At 39.4% G+C, this 16,846-nt stretch overlaps 1 protein-coding gene across 1 annotated transcript in view; it reads right to left on the minus strand.

Annotated features, from left to right (window-relative positions):
* TTC27 (tetratricopeptide repeat domain 27) overlaps positions 1 to 16,846 on the minus strand; it is a 96,554-nt gene that overhangs the window by 23,486 nt on the left and 56,222 nt on the right. The window contains exons 11-14 of the mRNA XM_044452137.1: positions 12,700 to 12,795; positions 9,729 to 9,851; positions 3,003 to 3,230; positions 362 to 460 (exon numbers count right to left, since the gene is read on the minus strand). Coding sequence (XP_044308072.1) covers positions 362 to 460; positions 3,003 to 3,230; positions 9,729 to 9,851; positions 12,700 to 12,795 — 546 coding nt within the window. The remainder of the gene's footprint in view (positions 1 to 361; positions 461 to 3,002; positions 3,231 to 9,728; positions 9,852 to 12,699; positions 12,796 to 16,846) is intronic.

Below are 16,846 nucleotides of genomic sequence, written 5' to 3' on the forward strand. Positions count from 1 at the left end.
GTGTGCATGTGCACATACTTATGTATGCATACATGCAATGGCATCAACTAGCTTTGTGCAGGTGCAGATACACACACAAGTGCAATCCTTCCGTTTTTGATAATGGCTTAGTTCTCTAATATGTGAGCACTGCCAGGAGTAAAAAGGAAAAAACAGGTTTTATGTTCATCCTTCCTTATTCTGTCAGCCATGCCTTTTCAGGGTGGAACTCGGGTGTTGCTGTCTCCAGGACTATCATGGGCAAAACAGGCCTTCTGAATGAAAAAGCTTCACTTATCCCTTACAAAATGCAAAAATGAGAATCAAGAACAGAATCTTTTAAACAAAACAACACCTTGGTTACCTTTATCATTGTACTTACATCAGGTTCCAGTATCACACAGCGCTGAAATGCTCTGGCAGCACCTTCATAGTCTTCCAAAGCTAAATAGGCACAGCCCAAGGAAAACCACACACCCAACTGAAAGGGAAATATATTTGTATATGTGTTTATGTATATGTATACTCATACATATGCAATCACACAAATTACAGTGTTTCACTGAAAAATGGCCCAAGTTTTCTAATGCATAGTGCCAAGCAATCTTTGGTGGAGTTTGCTAATGTACAGATCACAGATTATAATATAAGTGTTCACACTGCAAACCTGCATGACTGATAAACAGAGTTCTGACATGGTTCACTTTGTCTCCACAGGACACTCTGCAAAGAGGGCACAGAATGTAATGTTTTTACTGAGCTCCCCATGGAAATAGCTGCCACTGCATGGTATGATGACTGCAGTATGGAGCCTGAGAAGTGCTCTGCTATGAAAAGAATACAGTCACTGGATCTGTATACAGTCAGGAGATCCCAGCTTGTAAGGGTCCTTGGAAGAACCCAGGGAGCCAAGTGTGAATCTGTGAGCCAGTCCTAATCAAAAGGAGAGATGCTAATACAGTATATATTTAGTGTCATGCTTGCTTTCAAGGAAAGTGTAGCCTCACCAGCTAACTATTAAAGGTTTTAAAAAATGCACACATATGACCACAAACAACTTGGCTTAAAATAACGTATCCCCTGCACAGCCTCATTCCTTGAGAGTGACTTAATATTATTTGTTACATAGAAATATTTACCATTTTAAACATTAATTTATAAATGTAGAGCTGGGTGTCCCCGAGGCAAGTAATGGATCTAAATTCTGTAAAGCAAGATTACATCTTGCATTCAGAATGCCCCAGTTCAGACATCATGATGCTAGCCAATAAACTATGGTTTATGGCCCAGGAACCGGCCCCCCTCTCCATCCCTCCTTTCCTGCATAGTCAGCTACCCTAAGTTTCTTCTATCTCAGTTTCCCATGACATGCAAACTGCAAGCTGGTCTAACAGGCCCCCTTCTAATCAGGAAATGAAACCTTGGATCTGGGCCATTCTAAAAATCTGATAACTTGAAAAGGAATTTTGTACTAGTAATCTATGTCTAAATCAGTTACCATGTATGTGTTCCCTCACTTTGATGTGAAATGATGTCTACTGGAACAAGTTCTTTTTGTTCAGATGTGTAAAGTTACAGATTTGAAAACGGACAGAAGTTGATAACAGCACAGCCACCAACATAAGGCTTTGCTGACTCTTTAGACACTCTCCTGCCATACCCAGTTATCCTCCAAACTAGATTTTCCCAACCTGGTGGCCTACACATATGTTGACTACAGTTCTGTCACCCACAGCCATCAGAGAATGATGGGAATTGCAGTCTTAGCAATATTAATCTACTTTGAAAAAAAGGTTTTGTTTGGTTCTTCACTTGTTTTTTCCAAGGAAAGTTGCAAAAAAGACTCACATCTGTGCATACATCAGAAGAGAGCTAAGATGCACTGGCATCAATTCTGAATTTCTAAATGGAATAGTTTCAGGATGTCAAATAAGCAATCCCAGAGATTTTTGGGTTTCTGTCAAATTACAAAAGGCGGGACTAGAATGATTCAGTGAAAACACATGCATTCTTTCACGAAAGAAAGGGTACTGTGACAGACCTGCAGGAAATACATTGATGCAATCTTTATACATTTTAGAAAGAGGCCTTTAGAAGACCCAACAGTGAAATAATTGCAAAGAAAAACTGGAGTGAGAAAAACCATGACTTCCGGAGGCAATTATGCTGGTTGGAGTGGGATCTGGCAAATAACTCACAACTGCAAAAAATCAGAGGCCCTGTGTAATCACTAAATGCAGGGAGATGTTTCTGATAGGAAACCACTTTCCTCAACTTCCGTTGCAAACATGAAAGGATGTACTGTGGGAAGCATTTCAAATGAAATCCTCACCTGAAGAAGACCCTTCGGCTGATCTCTGGATTTATAAAACTAGGGCTAATTATTAATACTTTTATTTGCAAGCTCTTGTTTTGCTTTGGCATATATATTTCTAATTGCTAAATCACATGTTGTAACTTACATCCTAATAGGCACTACTTGCCAGATGGCCAGACCACAACAGTATTCTGAACATGTCTTCCTCTTCAGCTTTTCTTGTGAGGGTCATGTCAAGGCAGACTTGTCCCTCCTCCTCTGAAGGGCAAGGCAAAATGTGAGCCTGGGGTCTGTACTTCCCAACACTGCTCATGATAAACTGTTCCATTAGGGAAAAACAAAAAGTCTTAGATGTTGGAAAGAAAACCTGAAATAGTTACAAGGACAGCAGAGTTGGAATTTGAAGCTTTGGTTTCATGATGGCAAGGAGCATCTCAAATTAACCTCTTGGTTAATTCAGGCAGGGACAATCTGGGTTCCACACACTAGAGTTTCAATAATGGAGAAGGCGCTGCTTCAGGGTACTGCTTATCAAAAGTGGGTGCTAGTGCTGGACCTGATGAGTTCTTTCTCTATAAAACTGGGTCTATTTGAACCCAGAACCATCAAAGAAATCAAGCACTTTATACAGAGATATATACAGGAGAATATATACATCTTAAAAGTCCAGAAGTTAAATATTTTTAACAAGTTATTATTGCTTTACCTGCATAGGGTTAATCTGCACGGAGCATTCAAAGCACTTTATACATTCCCTGAAGTTCTTGCTGTGAAGATGGAGAAGACCCTTGGAGCGCTGAGCCCTGGCGCTGCGGTGGTTTGACAACTCCCAGGCTTTATCATAGTAACAATGATCATTAAGAACATCCCCAAGCAAGCAATACAGACTTGGTGTTTCCTTCTTCTCTAACTCCCGCCTCAAAATTTCTTCTGCCTAGGGAGAAAAAGAGAGAAAATATCTTTCAAGGAAAAACTTTTCACCGTGTACAAGACTTTCTGGAGCACCATCACTGGTCCTCCTGTTTCCCTTTCCTCAGATTTGGAGGGCCTGGGGTAGATTTACCCTTTCTGGCCTTCAGTGCAAACCAGCACCCTTGAGTGTCCATCTCCACTTGGGCCCCGGCTGAATGCATTCCTAAGCTTCCATCCACATGACTGACCCAGTAGCAGTACAGATCCCAGTCCATTACAGTACTTTCCCCAATGTATAAGCATGCTCTTAAGAATGCCAAGGAGAGGATAGAGGCTGAAGTAGTCTCCACTGTCTTCCTTACTGGTACTCACTTCTGAGCTTATTTGGTGGTGGCGATAGTTGCAGCATCACAGTTTGAAAACCATGCTTGCCACATTCCCCCCAAGCACTGGGGAGTCTTTCCCTTTTTTGCACTGGAGGCCCTTACGTCTGCCCCTGAAAAGCAGGCATACTTTAAGAATGTTATCTGATGCAGCACATCATCAGTGGGTCTGCTCTTCTCCCACCCCTTGCAAAGTATTGTTTGCACATGGGGCATCTTGAATCCAAGTGAGGGTTTGCAGCTATACTAGCTATATTGTGATTGGATAGTTGGTTTCAGAAATGTGTTGATCAGTAAATGTGTTTAGGAACCAAGGCAAATACAGAAGAAGAAATCAGACAATTCGTGAGAAACCTTACAAAAGTAATGTTGAATAATTAAATTAAGGTGAAAATTACATGACTTCCATAAAACCTGCTTGCTATCATGAAGAATTCTTAAGCTGTACAAGTATTCAACAAGGGAAAATGCATGCACACACATACATGCATGCACACGTGTGCACACACACACAGAGAGAGCAGGCAATACAGTGATTAAGTATTTAACAATCTAGGCATTTTTTTCCTCTCTTCAGAGGAAGAGTTTACAGTGTGAATAAACATCTCTGAGGTGAAAAGTGCACTACAAACTGCTCCTTTACCTCATCCTTGCATAAGTCTTTCTCAAATCCAGGTTATAGAGTGGTAGTGCCTAGTACAGTTTGCTAGAACAGGAGGCCAGCTACTTAATACTATTTCATATTCAAGTTCATGGAACTGTACCCTCTAAGCTGGTCTGACCTAAATCCCTAGTGAACTGTTTGCCAACCAGACTGGGAACAGGGGGAGATAGCTCTGTAGTTGAGTACATATTTTTCATTCAGAAAAAGTATCAAGCATCTGCAAGGAAGAGGTGATGCAAGAGTGAACCCAGCCAAGCTCTCTCTTCTAGTAACAAGGATGAATGATGCTTCCCTGCCGCCATCTCATCTACTTGGCATCATTCAGGGAACCCTTTCCAAGTGGTTCAGAGTCTCTGTAGTTCTTAGGAACCTGCTGCTGCTCATTTGCTGAACACTTTGAGAATAAATTAACATGTCCTCTTCAACTTTCTCAGTCTGTGGATGTATCCAGTGAATTCATCCCCCTTTGGCCTTTCACATTTTGTTGTCCTGAAATTAACATGGATTTAATGGACACTGTCATCACTTGATGTACACAAGATATTCAATGCCAAAAGGTGGCAAAATGTTAAGTGAACTGATGCTGCTATTTTAGAGGAAAAGTCTGGAAAGGTCTAGTCAAGTGTGGATTGTCAGAGCGTCAGCAATTTGTTTCTGCCTAGTTTTCCAGTGGATTGTGGCCAAGAAAAATAGTGTCTCCTTTCTGGCCACAGTTAGACTGGGGAAAAGTGCCTGAGTCACCCCAGACTGAGGAACTTTCTTTGATAAGAAGCCAGGAGGCAGATTTGGTTGAGGAAGAGTCATGCCTAAAAATGTCTACCAGGCAATGTTGCTCTGTAGGGCTAGGTGGTCAACTGAGGCAATCTAGACACCCCACCTCTGCATAAAAGCTGGAACACAGCTGGGAAAAGAGGTTTGTGGGCACACTGCCACTGACGCCAGATACCATCCTTGAAATATTGCAGGGTCCTGGGACCCTGTCTTAGATTACATTGCTGGAATTTAAGAATGCATTTCTGGCTCCAGGTTAGATTAACTGAGTTTATTTGAATGTGGACTCTTAAATGACTCTAAACCTTGGACTCCGGTGAAAATGCCTGTATTTGAATCCTACTCTGATAAAGGACTTTGCTGTTTCTTCAGCACATTTTTGGTTACTGATGTTGTGAGGAAGCCATGTCTGTTGTGTGGTCTGGTCCTATTTTGTTGACTTAATTTCAACATTTGAGGCCTGATGATGTGGATGAGATCCTGATGGGGTGTGGCCTCCACGTGCCTGAATTTTACGAGGGGTATTCTTGAACTAGAAAATGGGCAGAGAAGGGCAACTAAAATGATCAAGGGGTTGGAGGAACCCCCCTGTGAGGAAAGGTTATGACACCTGGGTTTGTTTAGCTTTGAAAATAGGTGAGTAAGGGTAGATGCAATAGAGGTGTTCAAAATTATGCATGGTGTGGAGAGAGTGGAGAAGAATATTCCACTTTATCTCCTAGAATCCAGGGTCATCTCATGAAGCCAACTGGTAGGTTTAGAACACATAAAAGGAAGTACTTCTGCAATTCACTGCCATGGGAATTGTTCATGGCCACCAATCTAGACAGGTTTAAAGGGGAATTGGACAAATTCATGGAGGAAGAGGCTAGCAGTGGCTACTAGCCTTGCTGACTATGTACTACCTCCTTTATCAGAGGTGACATGCCTGGATACACCAGCTGCTGAGGAGCTTGGGCAGGCAGAAGTCTTGCACCCATCCTGCTTGACCAAGCAGCTGTTTTGCCACTGTTTGAATGGAGTGTTGGACTGAATGGACCATTGATCTGATCCAGCAAGGATTTCCTTTGTTGTTATACCCCCTTACGAGGAAAAGCAGTTGTGAAACAACTTCTAAATAATCCAAACAACTATCAGGTGGTCAAAAATATCAGGAGGTTGTGGTGTACTTTTTGGAGAAACCAATTATCTGGAACTGGGGTTTTGGAATTCAAACTGCTTTGTTCACCCTGATACTTCTTGGTTCTGTATTCATATTCTAAGTTAACTTCAGAGATTTAAACTTTCTTTTCTATAAAATAATCAGTGAAATAACTATCTGAAAAGCAGTTCTCAAAGCTTCAGAATACTTTTACTGTTGACAGTGAAATTATTTGGATTATTATGGTAATAACCCAGAGGTGTCCCTCTAATCCTCCACAGCATACATATATATACCCTTAAATTTTTCTGTTTCCTTTTAATCTCAGGATTTGCTACACCAAATTTTTGAAACTGTTTCTTAAATCTGTTCTTCAGTCCTCATGAGTTTTTCAGTTTAGGGAATCTGACAAAACAAATGGAAATTGCTGCCAGTGCATGTATAATATAGTCTCTCCTCTTCTTCCACGTAACCTTTTTTGGTTTAAAGAAATCTCATGCTAAGCCTAGAAGATGTGCTGGGCACCTGCTGGGAGGAAGGAGTGGCTGCTAAGCCAAAACTGTATGGAAATATTCAGTCAGGTATATATATATATTTATATATATAAATTAATCTCACAGGATACCTTCTGAAATAGCCAAGAAATTCACCATGGGAAACATGAAGCACATCAACCACTAGTATTACAGCTCTCTTATCTGTACATCTAACTTATGAACTCAGATTAATTAAAAATGTCCCACCAATTCTGGACAAACTTTCAATGGATATTGCTGTACAGAGTGCAAGTTGTTCCTTGGATGGTTTCTCCCATTTTATCTGGAACTTTCCAGCTCCCCTGGAATCATCATTAGCTTCTTGGCAGCCCACTTTACCTAGTCACTGAGGTCCAGTGGATGACCTTTCCTTGACAGAGTTGCAGTTGAGCCATATTCTTTCCATTTTGTAATAATGGCATTAACAATGCTCTGGAAGATGTTCACAGCTGGAGACCAGGTGGGGGGGGATGTTGTAATCCAGTCCTGATCGGTGCTTCTGTATAACTTTATGCCAGAGTGGCTTTGATTATGCCTTGAACTTCATGTTGCTTTTTGTTTACATACTGTGTGCTTCCCAGCAAATAGTGGGGCCTTCCAGAAACAGATATACTTAAACTGAGTTTAAGTTGCATATGGATGAGTTATTATTAAGAATTAGTCAATAGGAAATATTTTTATGGCACTTCTCCTTCCACAAACAATCCTTGAAATTGCCATTTAAGAGGGATATATACTCCTGGTAATTAATGCATCCTCTGTGTCAGCCTTACTAGATTTTTGTATTTCTGATCACCCAAACAATGCAAGCAAAGAACAAATTCTGTAACCCTATCCTTTTTTAAGTACTCATTTTAGCCAACATTTCGTATCATTCCCACTTTATTAATTTATTCTCATGTGATACAAGGGTGCCAAAAAGAATTTTCACAATAGTACTCTGACTGCTGAAACAGAATCTCTAGGAGAAGCACATATGTATCTGTGAACCATGGTAGATAACCTTTTTGATTTTACAGTGGAATGTAAACCAGAAGCTCTCCATTCTAAAAATGTTTTGAACTAAGCACAATTTAACTGCTCTTTGGCTTCTAGACAAAGGGCTCCCATTTGTGCTTTACATAGCAGTTAAACCCCTCTTTTCAGTTTTTCCATATTCTATCAGAGAATTAGGTAAACACATTTTCAAAACCACTGTATAAGCATCAGTTATGAAACAGTTCCAACCTGATACTCTCCTTAGTCACACATCAAACACAATTTTCCTATCTCTTGACTGGAGCTAGTGAATTCTAAATACTACTGAATTTCTAGCAAACTGAATATATTGTCTTCAACTTTTCTGCAAGATAGGATTTTCATATTGGCACAGTATCACTTTGGCACAAATGAGAGAAAAACAGTTTTTGGCACCAAGTCACATATTTGCTGGTATTTATTTAGTATAAGCACGCCAAGCCTGAAAGACCAGTCAAAAAGTTCCAGATCATGTATAACACAAATTTATATTCCCTACTGCCTGCACTTTCTATAGATAAAGACAAAGCAAGGGGCCGATGAAAGGAAAAAATATTCCTTAAAAATGGAAATCATAGTGGAATCAAATGTTTCAAGACTCTGTTGTTAATAGTATAATGCCTATTTAAAAGGCCTCCTGAACAATGGCCACGGCACTGTGACACAAACATACAATTTAAGAAAATGTATGAATATACAAAATAATACTTATTCCTCTCCTCCCCAAAATCCCTCCACACCATCCTTCCCCCACTTTATGTCCTTCACATATTTCAGATCATCTATCACCCCATTCTCCAAGAGCACTAGAAACTAAAAACACTGACTAGACACAGTATGCTGGGAAAACTGGACATGATTGTCAGAACCAACAAAAATATGAATCTGAAAAGCAAAAATGTGATTACAGATGGCAATCAGTAATTGTTTTTCTAGAACATCCTGATTAGTTTTTATGCAAGTTACAGTTCAAAGATTTTAGTCTCTCTCTCATACACACACACGAAAGAAAAATAAGAATATGAATATGAATGGATATTAGAGGGATCAAATGAGAAGGATTAAACACCCATATGGTAATGATGATAATTTTTAAGGCTCTGTTCCTGGATTTCTTTGTTCCCATCCAAAGAATCCAAAGACTAAGAAATCTAGAAACTTGATTTGTTCTTCTTGGTGGTTCACTACATGGTGATTTTGCAAGACATTTCCTGTATTACACGTGTAGCCATAAAGACCAGCTGGCTGGAAAGCGACACTAAGGCTGGGCTGCAGCCACACATCACACTAAGCCATGCAATGTGGCTTGATTGTGAATCAACCCTCAGTGTGACCAACAGTTAATTAGGCTCAGTGAGGCTTACCCAGCACCTCCTTCGCTCCCAGTCCTACAGTGTCTCAGTGTTCCTTGCAGCAGCCGCTCTCGTTTCCTCCTTGCTGACTGCTAACTCCTTTGTAACTGCATTTTATTCCCCTCCCCCCCAAAAAAACAAAACCTCAAGAATATACAATCAATGCTATTTTATTTCATCTTTTTTTCAGCCCCAGAAAATCGTAAATGTGTTCATATATTTTTAAAATATTTTTGTCAGTCATTCACAAGCACACTCTTCCTACTGCTAAGGTTGTTGTGGTTCCCCGTGTCTCTCCGCATTTTGGAATGTTTACAATTATGGGAGCCACCTGCCTTGGCTTCCTTGTTTAAGTAATCAGGAGCTACCTGCATCTCACTCACTACCAGTGATTGCCTTTTTAATTTAAGGAAAGAACTGATAGCACAAGCTGTTCTGAATCATTTTATACAGTCATGGAATATCAATGGGAACTATTTCACCTCATAGCACGCCTTCCGGTATGTTCTGCTGAAATAAGAAGTTGCTTTCAGCAGGCTTTTAATGAATTACACTATGTACATATACGTACAATGAATATGCAAAGCACCAAACTCTTGGACATGCTGCTATAAAGTATAAATACAACAACAGTAAATGGAGCTGATATACTCTACCTTTCCATGCTGTCCTACTCTTTCATAACAGATAACCACATCCTCCCACATTTCAAGCTTTTCAAAGATCTGCAGAGCTGAATTGGTGCATCCAAGGTCAAACAGTAAGCTTGCAAGCTGACGCTGCAATGTAAAATATTGAAAAATTCAAGTCAAGTGTTTTCTTTAGGAAAAAAAAAAATTAACAGTGCTGATATGAACATGAGATGGAAAATATTTTAAAATGTCATAAGCCAAGCCTTGAAAGGCATGGAATTTCATGTTTTTAAAAAATATCTAATGTATGGTAGCTAAAGAAATCAGCCATAAAACTTACTGACCTAGCACAAAATTTAAGTGAGCAGAGGTTGCATAGGTATTTTACAAATTAATTCACTCGGAACTAGTTCACAGATGGAGCTAGCCAATTTTCCCCCTCCACACCATCCATGGTCAATTTTGTGCCTTCCAAATATTTCTAACTAGCATTCCTGACTGCTGGCCAGGCTGGGTGGGGGTTAATGGGAGATAAAATATCTCAAAAAGGCCATGTTGGAAAAGGCTGCTGTAGACCACCCCCAGACTGGGGATGGCAAAAAGAAATGTCCATGTAAACCAGACTGTACAGAGATATGACCAGCAATAAATTCCATGCTTGAGATTGTTACTGACTACTGCTGAATTTATCTTCTCCAGAGTCTGGGTCATGGTGACATTTTGGTACTGCCTTACGCTCAGAGACCATTAGCAAGGACAACTGGAGGAAGGGGAAGTGGGAGGAGGTAACAGTCAGACAGCATGTATAAACCATCTGTCAGCCTATGCAATCCTTTAAAACAAAATCTTGGACAACATGCTCCAGGACGTGGGTGTCCAACCTCTGCACTAGTGAAATTATCCCAGTGACCAAAGCAAATTAAACAGAATGGAAGCCAGGTCTTGAGTCAGGCAAGCTAAGATAAAAGGGAAGACATGGGTCTATGATGTATTCCCTCTTAAATACAAGAATGTTATCTTGCATGTCTCCACATGGATGCTTTGCTCCAAAAGAATCTGCATTGTCCAAATGTAGCTGGAATGGATCTACCTGCTGAATTTGGTTGGAAGTGATCTAGCTCCTAATGGCCTATCCTACTGACAAGTTTTTGGGTACTACTACTGTGGTACCTATGGAAATTGTTAAATGAAAAATACTCTTCCCATTCAAATTTCTTCAAGACTTATTGAAGCATCTATTAATTGGGGCTTCGTTGACAGTGCCACATATTAACTGATCATATGAAATGTGAGCTTTTAAGAGTCTCCTGTCATGAGTATTTAACTATGGTACAGAGAAAGTGGATAGGGAGAATTTCCCCTCTCCACCATAAGAAGACCCTCAGTTCATCCAATGAAGTGGAGTGGTGGGAGATTCACAGAAGATAAAAGGAGGTATTTCTTCACACAGAGCATATTTAAAGTACTGCTCATATAAGACGCAGTGATGGCCACCAGCTTGGTTAGTCTGAAAAAGGGATTTACCCACACTCATGCAGAATAAGGTTAGTGATAGCTACTAGTAATAATATTGAATAGAACTGATTGACAATACACCCATCTAGAAAAATGTCAGAGCATCTTGTCCTGAATGGTTGGGAGAAGAAACAAATTAGGCCAGAACTTAAAAGAAGAGGAAAGAAGAAAGGAACAAGCCAGCAAAGAAGAGGCCAGCCCAGGAAAACCTGTACCTGAGTTCAACTGGTATATTTTCTAGTGAAATAATTACTTCTAAGTATTTATAAACCAATGAATTTGGTGTATTTATAAATAATAAATTGTAACTAGTAAAAGTATTTGCCTAAATTTTCAGATTTACACTGTAAGTACAATACGAAAGTTTTATCTGTCCGTCTCTGTTTATGGCCCACACAATTTGAATTAACATTGAGCACTGAGTGCTTGGAGTTATCCCAACATAGTAGTTCCTAGCAAGTGAGCCATTCACCACTGCACTTAGAAACAACATAGCTGATCTTGGACTTAACCATGATCAGGGAAATGACAAGGGCAAACAAGCAGGAAACAGGCAGACTAAAATGATAGGGACCAGGGAGAAAAGAATGAATAAGAAATCTGGAATACTGCCAAGTAGCCCCAAATGGGAGTTCCTGGTCTCCTTCTGTTTCCTTTTACAGGAGCTTCTCGGAAGCTACAGGGAGACAGAAAATAGGCATTTCTTGGCCTCAGGTAAGCTTACATTCTAAGGCAAGTCAGGACTGAGGAGGCACGATCCTTGACTATAACAAATCATTTGTATGATTTATATGTAAGTGTTTCTAGGTTAAGTAAGAGAGAAATCTATGAGAAGGATGTGCTACTTAATATAATATTGCAACTGCTGTCAATGATAAATCACCAGTGTACCTCTTTACTAGTGCTCATAAATTGGTTTGGCTTGGAAAAAAAGGGGGGGCCCTAGACAACCAGAAATGAAGAACATACTGTTTTTGAACTGGGATAATTTTTGAAAGGATTTTAAATGATAAAAAATCCTAAAGGAAAAATGCCGTGGGGAAAAATGGCTTCAAAAGTGACAGAGAAAGACATGCATACTGGAAAATGAAGTCCAAAGTTCAAAGATGTCTCTTGGTTACAGTCTCTTGACTATTAACCTAGATTTTAAATCTCTTAAGTTTGTGATTTTAAGTGACACTACTAGCTAGTATTGTTAATGGACAATTGAGAATGATTCCTGGATTGTCACTCTTTTAATATATATTACAGCAAAAACATACTAAAGTATTTTTATTCTATACATAATTCTGCTTTAGCTGGGCATAACAATATATTAATACGGTAGGAGAAAATGGAAGTGAGGCAGCATTTCAGCATTGAAAAAATAGCCTTCATGTCAACAAAAATATTAATTTCTCCACTATAACATCTCAAGTTTGATCTTGGTCAAAGGCATTCTAAATTCTATATAAAAAGTTGTGTGCTAGTTATTTTGTACCTGTATTGCCCACTTTGGAGGAACTTGGGAACTGTAAAATAGTTTCATACGTTCACAAACTGATGTTTTCTTATCTTCAAACTGGTCTGCAAGAGCCTGAAAATATAAAACACATTATATATACAAAGAAAAAAATAAAACTTTCCTTAACAGTATTTATGAATCTGCTTAGAATGAAACAAAATTATCACAGCATAAATGTATTAAATGAACTAGTTTAAGGCGGCAGTCTGAAACACACCAGCTAGAGACCAAATCCAACTGGACACTATCCAAGGGAAACAAATATAGGATGGCAGTTGAAATGTCAGTGCCAGAAAGGATATGAAATAATGAACCATCACTTTCACAATATGATAGCCAAAGCTGAAGAATTCCTGGCCTCCATGGTCAGCACAGGAATGTTAATTTTGTGTTACAAAAAGAAAAAAACAGAAGCAAAGGATTATATAGCCAACAAATCATTGAATAAAATTACGTTTAGACGTATAGAAGAGCATTTGGTGTGTAAGAGTTTCATCCAATAGAAGATACTTATCTACTTTAATTTCCATGTTTCAATCTTTTTAATGCAAACCTCTCAACTCTATACCAGTCTTCTTCTCTTGCAAATGAAATGTTGAAAATCCCACCTTGTTTTGCCCTACAAATGTATGCACTTAGGGAGCCTTTGCCCATATGCAAAATCTTCACATAGCTACATCTAAAGAATGCTGCTAAAGATAAAACTGAACTTCAGTACACATTCAAGCTGATTTTTTTCCCCAATGAAGAAAAACTGAAACATCCTAGGGGTATTCGTGTTCATCCTTGACAAGCTGTGCTGCAAGGCCAGACTGACAGGTGTTTCAGTAGCCTATACTTATTTCATCCACTTTCTCAACTGGAAATTCCTCTTGTCTGATTGTGTCAATATATATCATTTATGTCCTAGTAAATCCACTCAATATTTGCATCCTCATAGCAACAACCTATTAGGCTGAGAGTATGTAACTGGCCCACAGTTACCCAGTCCACTTCAGGACTGAATGGGGACTAGAATCCAGATGTCAAGTCCCAGTCTGATACTCTAACCACCATGCTGCACTGGGTTTCAGTATAGGGCCATATGGGTTAAGACTAACACATTGAATTTGACTTGGACGCATACAGGCAGCCAATGCAAGCAGGCCAGAATTGGTTTTCTATGTTCAGACTTACTAGTCCTGGTGATTAGTCTTGGTGTTGCATTCTGCTCAAGCTGCAGTTTATGAGTTGTTTTCAAGGAAAGCCACATATCAGTGGAGGTTTTACTTAACTACTTAGAATATCAGATGAAGACAGTATATTTGATTTAGTGTCTCTCAGATGTATGGATTATATTCAGAATTAATGTAAGGGGAAGATTGCCTGTGTAACAGAGCTTTAATACTCCCTCTTCTCCTCAGGATCAGGAATCTGCATGCAAATGTCTGAAACTGGATATTCACTGTGTCCAAGTAGGGCTGGGAATGACTTATCTGAAAACTGTGGAGAGCAGCATCTGGTCAGCATGCTAGACAATACACTAGACAATGAGCAATATTGAGCAATGGTCTGACTAAGACAATTTCTATCTTCCTATGAATACAAACTGGAAAAAGGAATAGGCAGAAGAAACATGGAAGTTTAATCTTAACTTCTGATACCACTACAAGGATCCAAAGAGCTACTTAAACTTTCTCAAGGGTTTGTGTATACCTTGGTTGGGCTCAATTTCATAAGCAAAGTTTGCCATGCAGCAGAAAATACAAGTGTTTAAACAAGTGTAGGATTAAGTGCTCTTGGGCTCCCAGAACCGATTTGCAATCATATTAGCTTGGATTCCTGGCCTAGGAACTTGCTACACCATCATAATTTAGGCTTTTAAATATTTCTGTCTAAAGATAGCAAGGTGACTTTCAAAACTGAAAGAACATACACTAGATATCACCAATGCTGACAACAAGACTAAAATTTAGTTGCATACATTGTTAAAAGGAACACACTAACCATGTGTCTGTCTCTCCAAACACACAGCACCTCAGTAGATCCAAATGGAATATTTTAGTTGGGTGTGCAACTTTAAATATATTTACCACATAATGTTCTTCTTCATGAAGACGCTTCCACAAATTACTATTGCTGAAAGTTAATCTGCAATCTGATTAGATTAGCTAATCAATTATAGGAACAGGCAGAGAATATTCAGTCATCTGTGAAGAGTGTACTGAATATATTTCCTACAGTTAAATACCACCTCAGTGGAAAATTCAAGGAATGGCCTTAGTTAAGCCTAAGTTCCCATGTGTAAAATGGAACAGTTGTCCATTCACCCCACAGTCATTAAATACAATACTTCAAGGTTTCTTTAAGCAGTTCTCTGATCCATTTAAATGAATAGGATCCCCCTTCAAACATAGACTAAAATAACTAAATAAAGGGCCACAATCTTTTAAAGCTCTGCTGAACATCTGAGGTCAACATAGTTCTTTAGTGCCAATCCTCTTCAGAAAGCAAGATCTGCATTGCATGTTCTACAAGCAAAGAGCCCCTGTTCTCCTAACCTTCATTTTTGCATCAGCAGAACCAGATGACTGCAGCAAGTTCCTGAATATTCGGAAGCCGTTGTGAATTAGCTTACTCAGAAGATTAAAAGCACTGTGACTCCCTCCTTAGCCCAATGACCACAACAAGCATAAACAATGGGCTACTGCATACAATGATAGGCCTATCCGGAATAGATCCATTGAAATGAATGGGACCTAAATGAGATTAACGCAGCATACAACCCATTATATACAATCCATTGGTTTCAATCCACCCTTGAAAATGTTATCCTGGTGAGTGCCAGGGACAGAAAAATCTAACTATGTCAGACTTATTTAGAAGACGGAGTGATTTAACTTCAAGGCAGGGCTTCCCAAGACATTTTGCTGCTTGAAGTGAAGGACAAGACGGTTCCACTCTCACTCCAGGAAAAAAATCTGAACAGACTGGAAGTTTAACAGACAGGTGGTTCAACTGTACGTCAACACTGGCAATGGGAGGGCAACATGCAGCATACCTAAGGACAGCAAAATAGCATCAGGGATGCAGGGCAGGTTGGATGACACACACAGTCCTGGCCTCCTGTACCCCATGAACTTTCACCTGAAGCATCTGCCTCTCTATCCTGTAGGTCTGGCTCTGTGGCAAAGTAACAGCTGCCCTTAATGAACACACCTATTAATATGATGCAATAAAAGCAAGCTGTTTGTACAAGTTGGAAGTGAAAAATTTGTACTCTAATATAATATTTAAAAAAAATCCAGGTATGCTTGTCCACTACCCTATCAATAGGTCATTTTGGTACCAAATGGTCTAGCTACTTGAATCAGCTTTAGACATATGTTTCTACCATAAAAGCTGAACTCATATTAAGTACTGGTCAATTATATTCAGAAACCGGCTTCCCATGAGAGCATGCGTAGGGAGATTGGGTCTGGGATCTGTGCAAGAATAAGGCACAGCAGTGCCCCAACTGTAAGTCAATAGCTGGGCCAAAGTGCAACATGCCCAGAGCAGCAGTGGCATATGTTCCATAGGAACAGTGGGGGAACATAAAGTGGTGGCAAGGAGAATCACATTGGAACCACTCTGTACTTATTTTTTCATGTGCACAGGGTGGCCTGAAAAATGTAAATAAAGTCAAGACATGTGTAGGTGCACTGCAGTTGTCACACCAGTCTTTGCATAGAAGGTTTCCTGACACGTAATACTCATTTAAGAACATAGTAAACTTAATTTTCCACTTTGAAAAACTCTATTCTTCTTGATTAATCACAGAACAAGTTGTATCTTGTCCTGTGACAAAGACAGCATTATTTGATATCTTGTCTGCTGATGTAACACTGTTTGCATTCTTGAAACATTACTTAAAGCTGTTCGCTTTAGAAGGAACAGATTCCTGAGGTCACAAGGAAACATTTGGAATAATTTGTCAAGTCCAAAGTTCTCTAATGAAAGCATTTGGTGGGGAAAAGAATAACTAAATTTTCAAAAATGTATTAGAGACCAAGTAATTTAAATTCCTCCCACCACCCCCTACACTTAAGAATACAATAAGGAGGAGGACACAACAGCACCAAGCTATTTTGTTAATGGGTGG

Source organism: Varanus komodoensis, unplaced genomic scaffold, assembly GCF_004798865.1.
Source record: "Varanus komodoensis strain SLA01 unplaced genomic scaffold, ASM479886v1 scaffold1, whole genome shotgun sequence".
Taxonomy (NCBI): domain Eukaryota; kingdom Metazoa; phylum Chordata; class Lepidosauria; order Squamata; family Varanidae; genus Varanus; species Varanus komodoensis.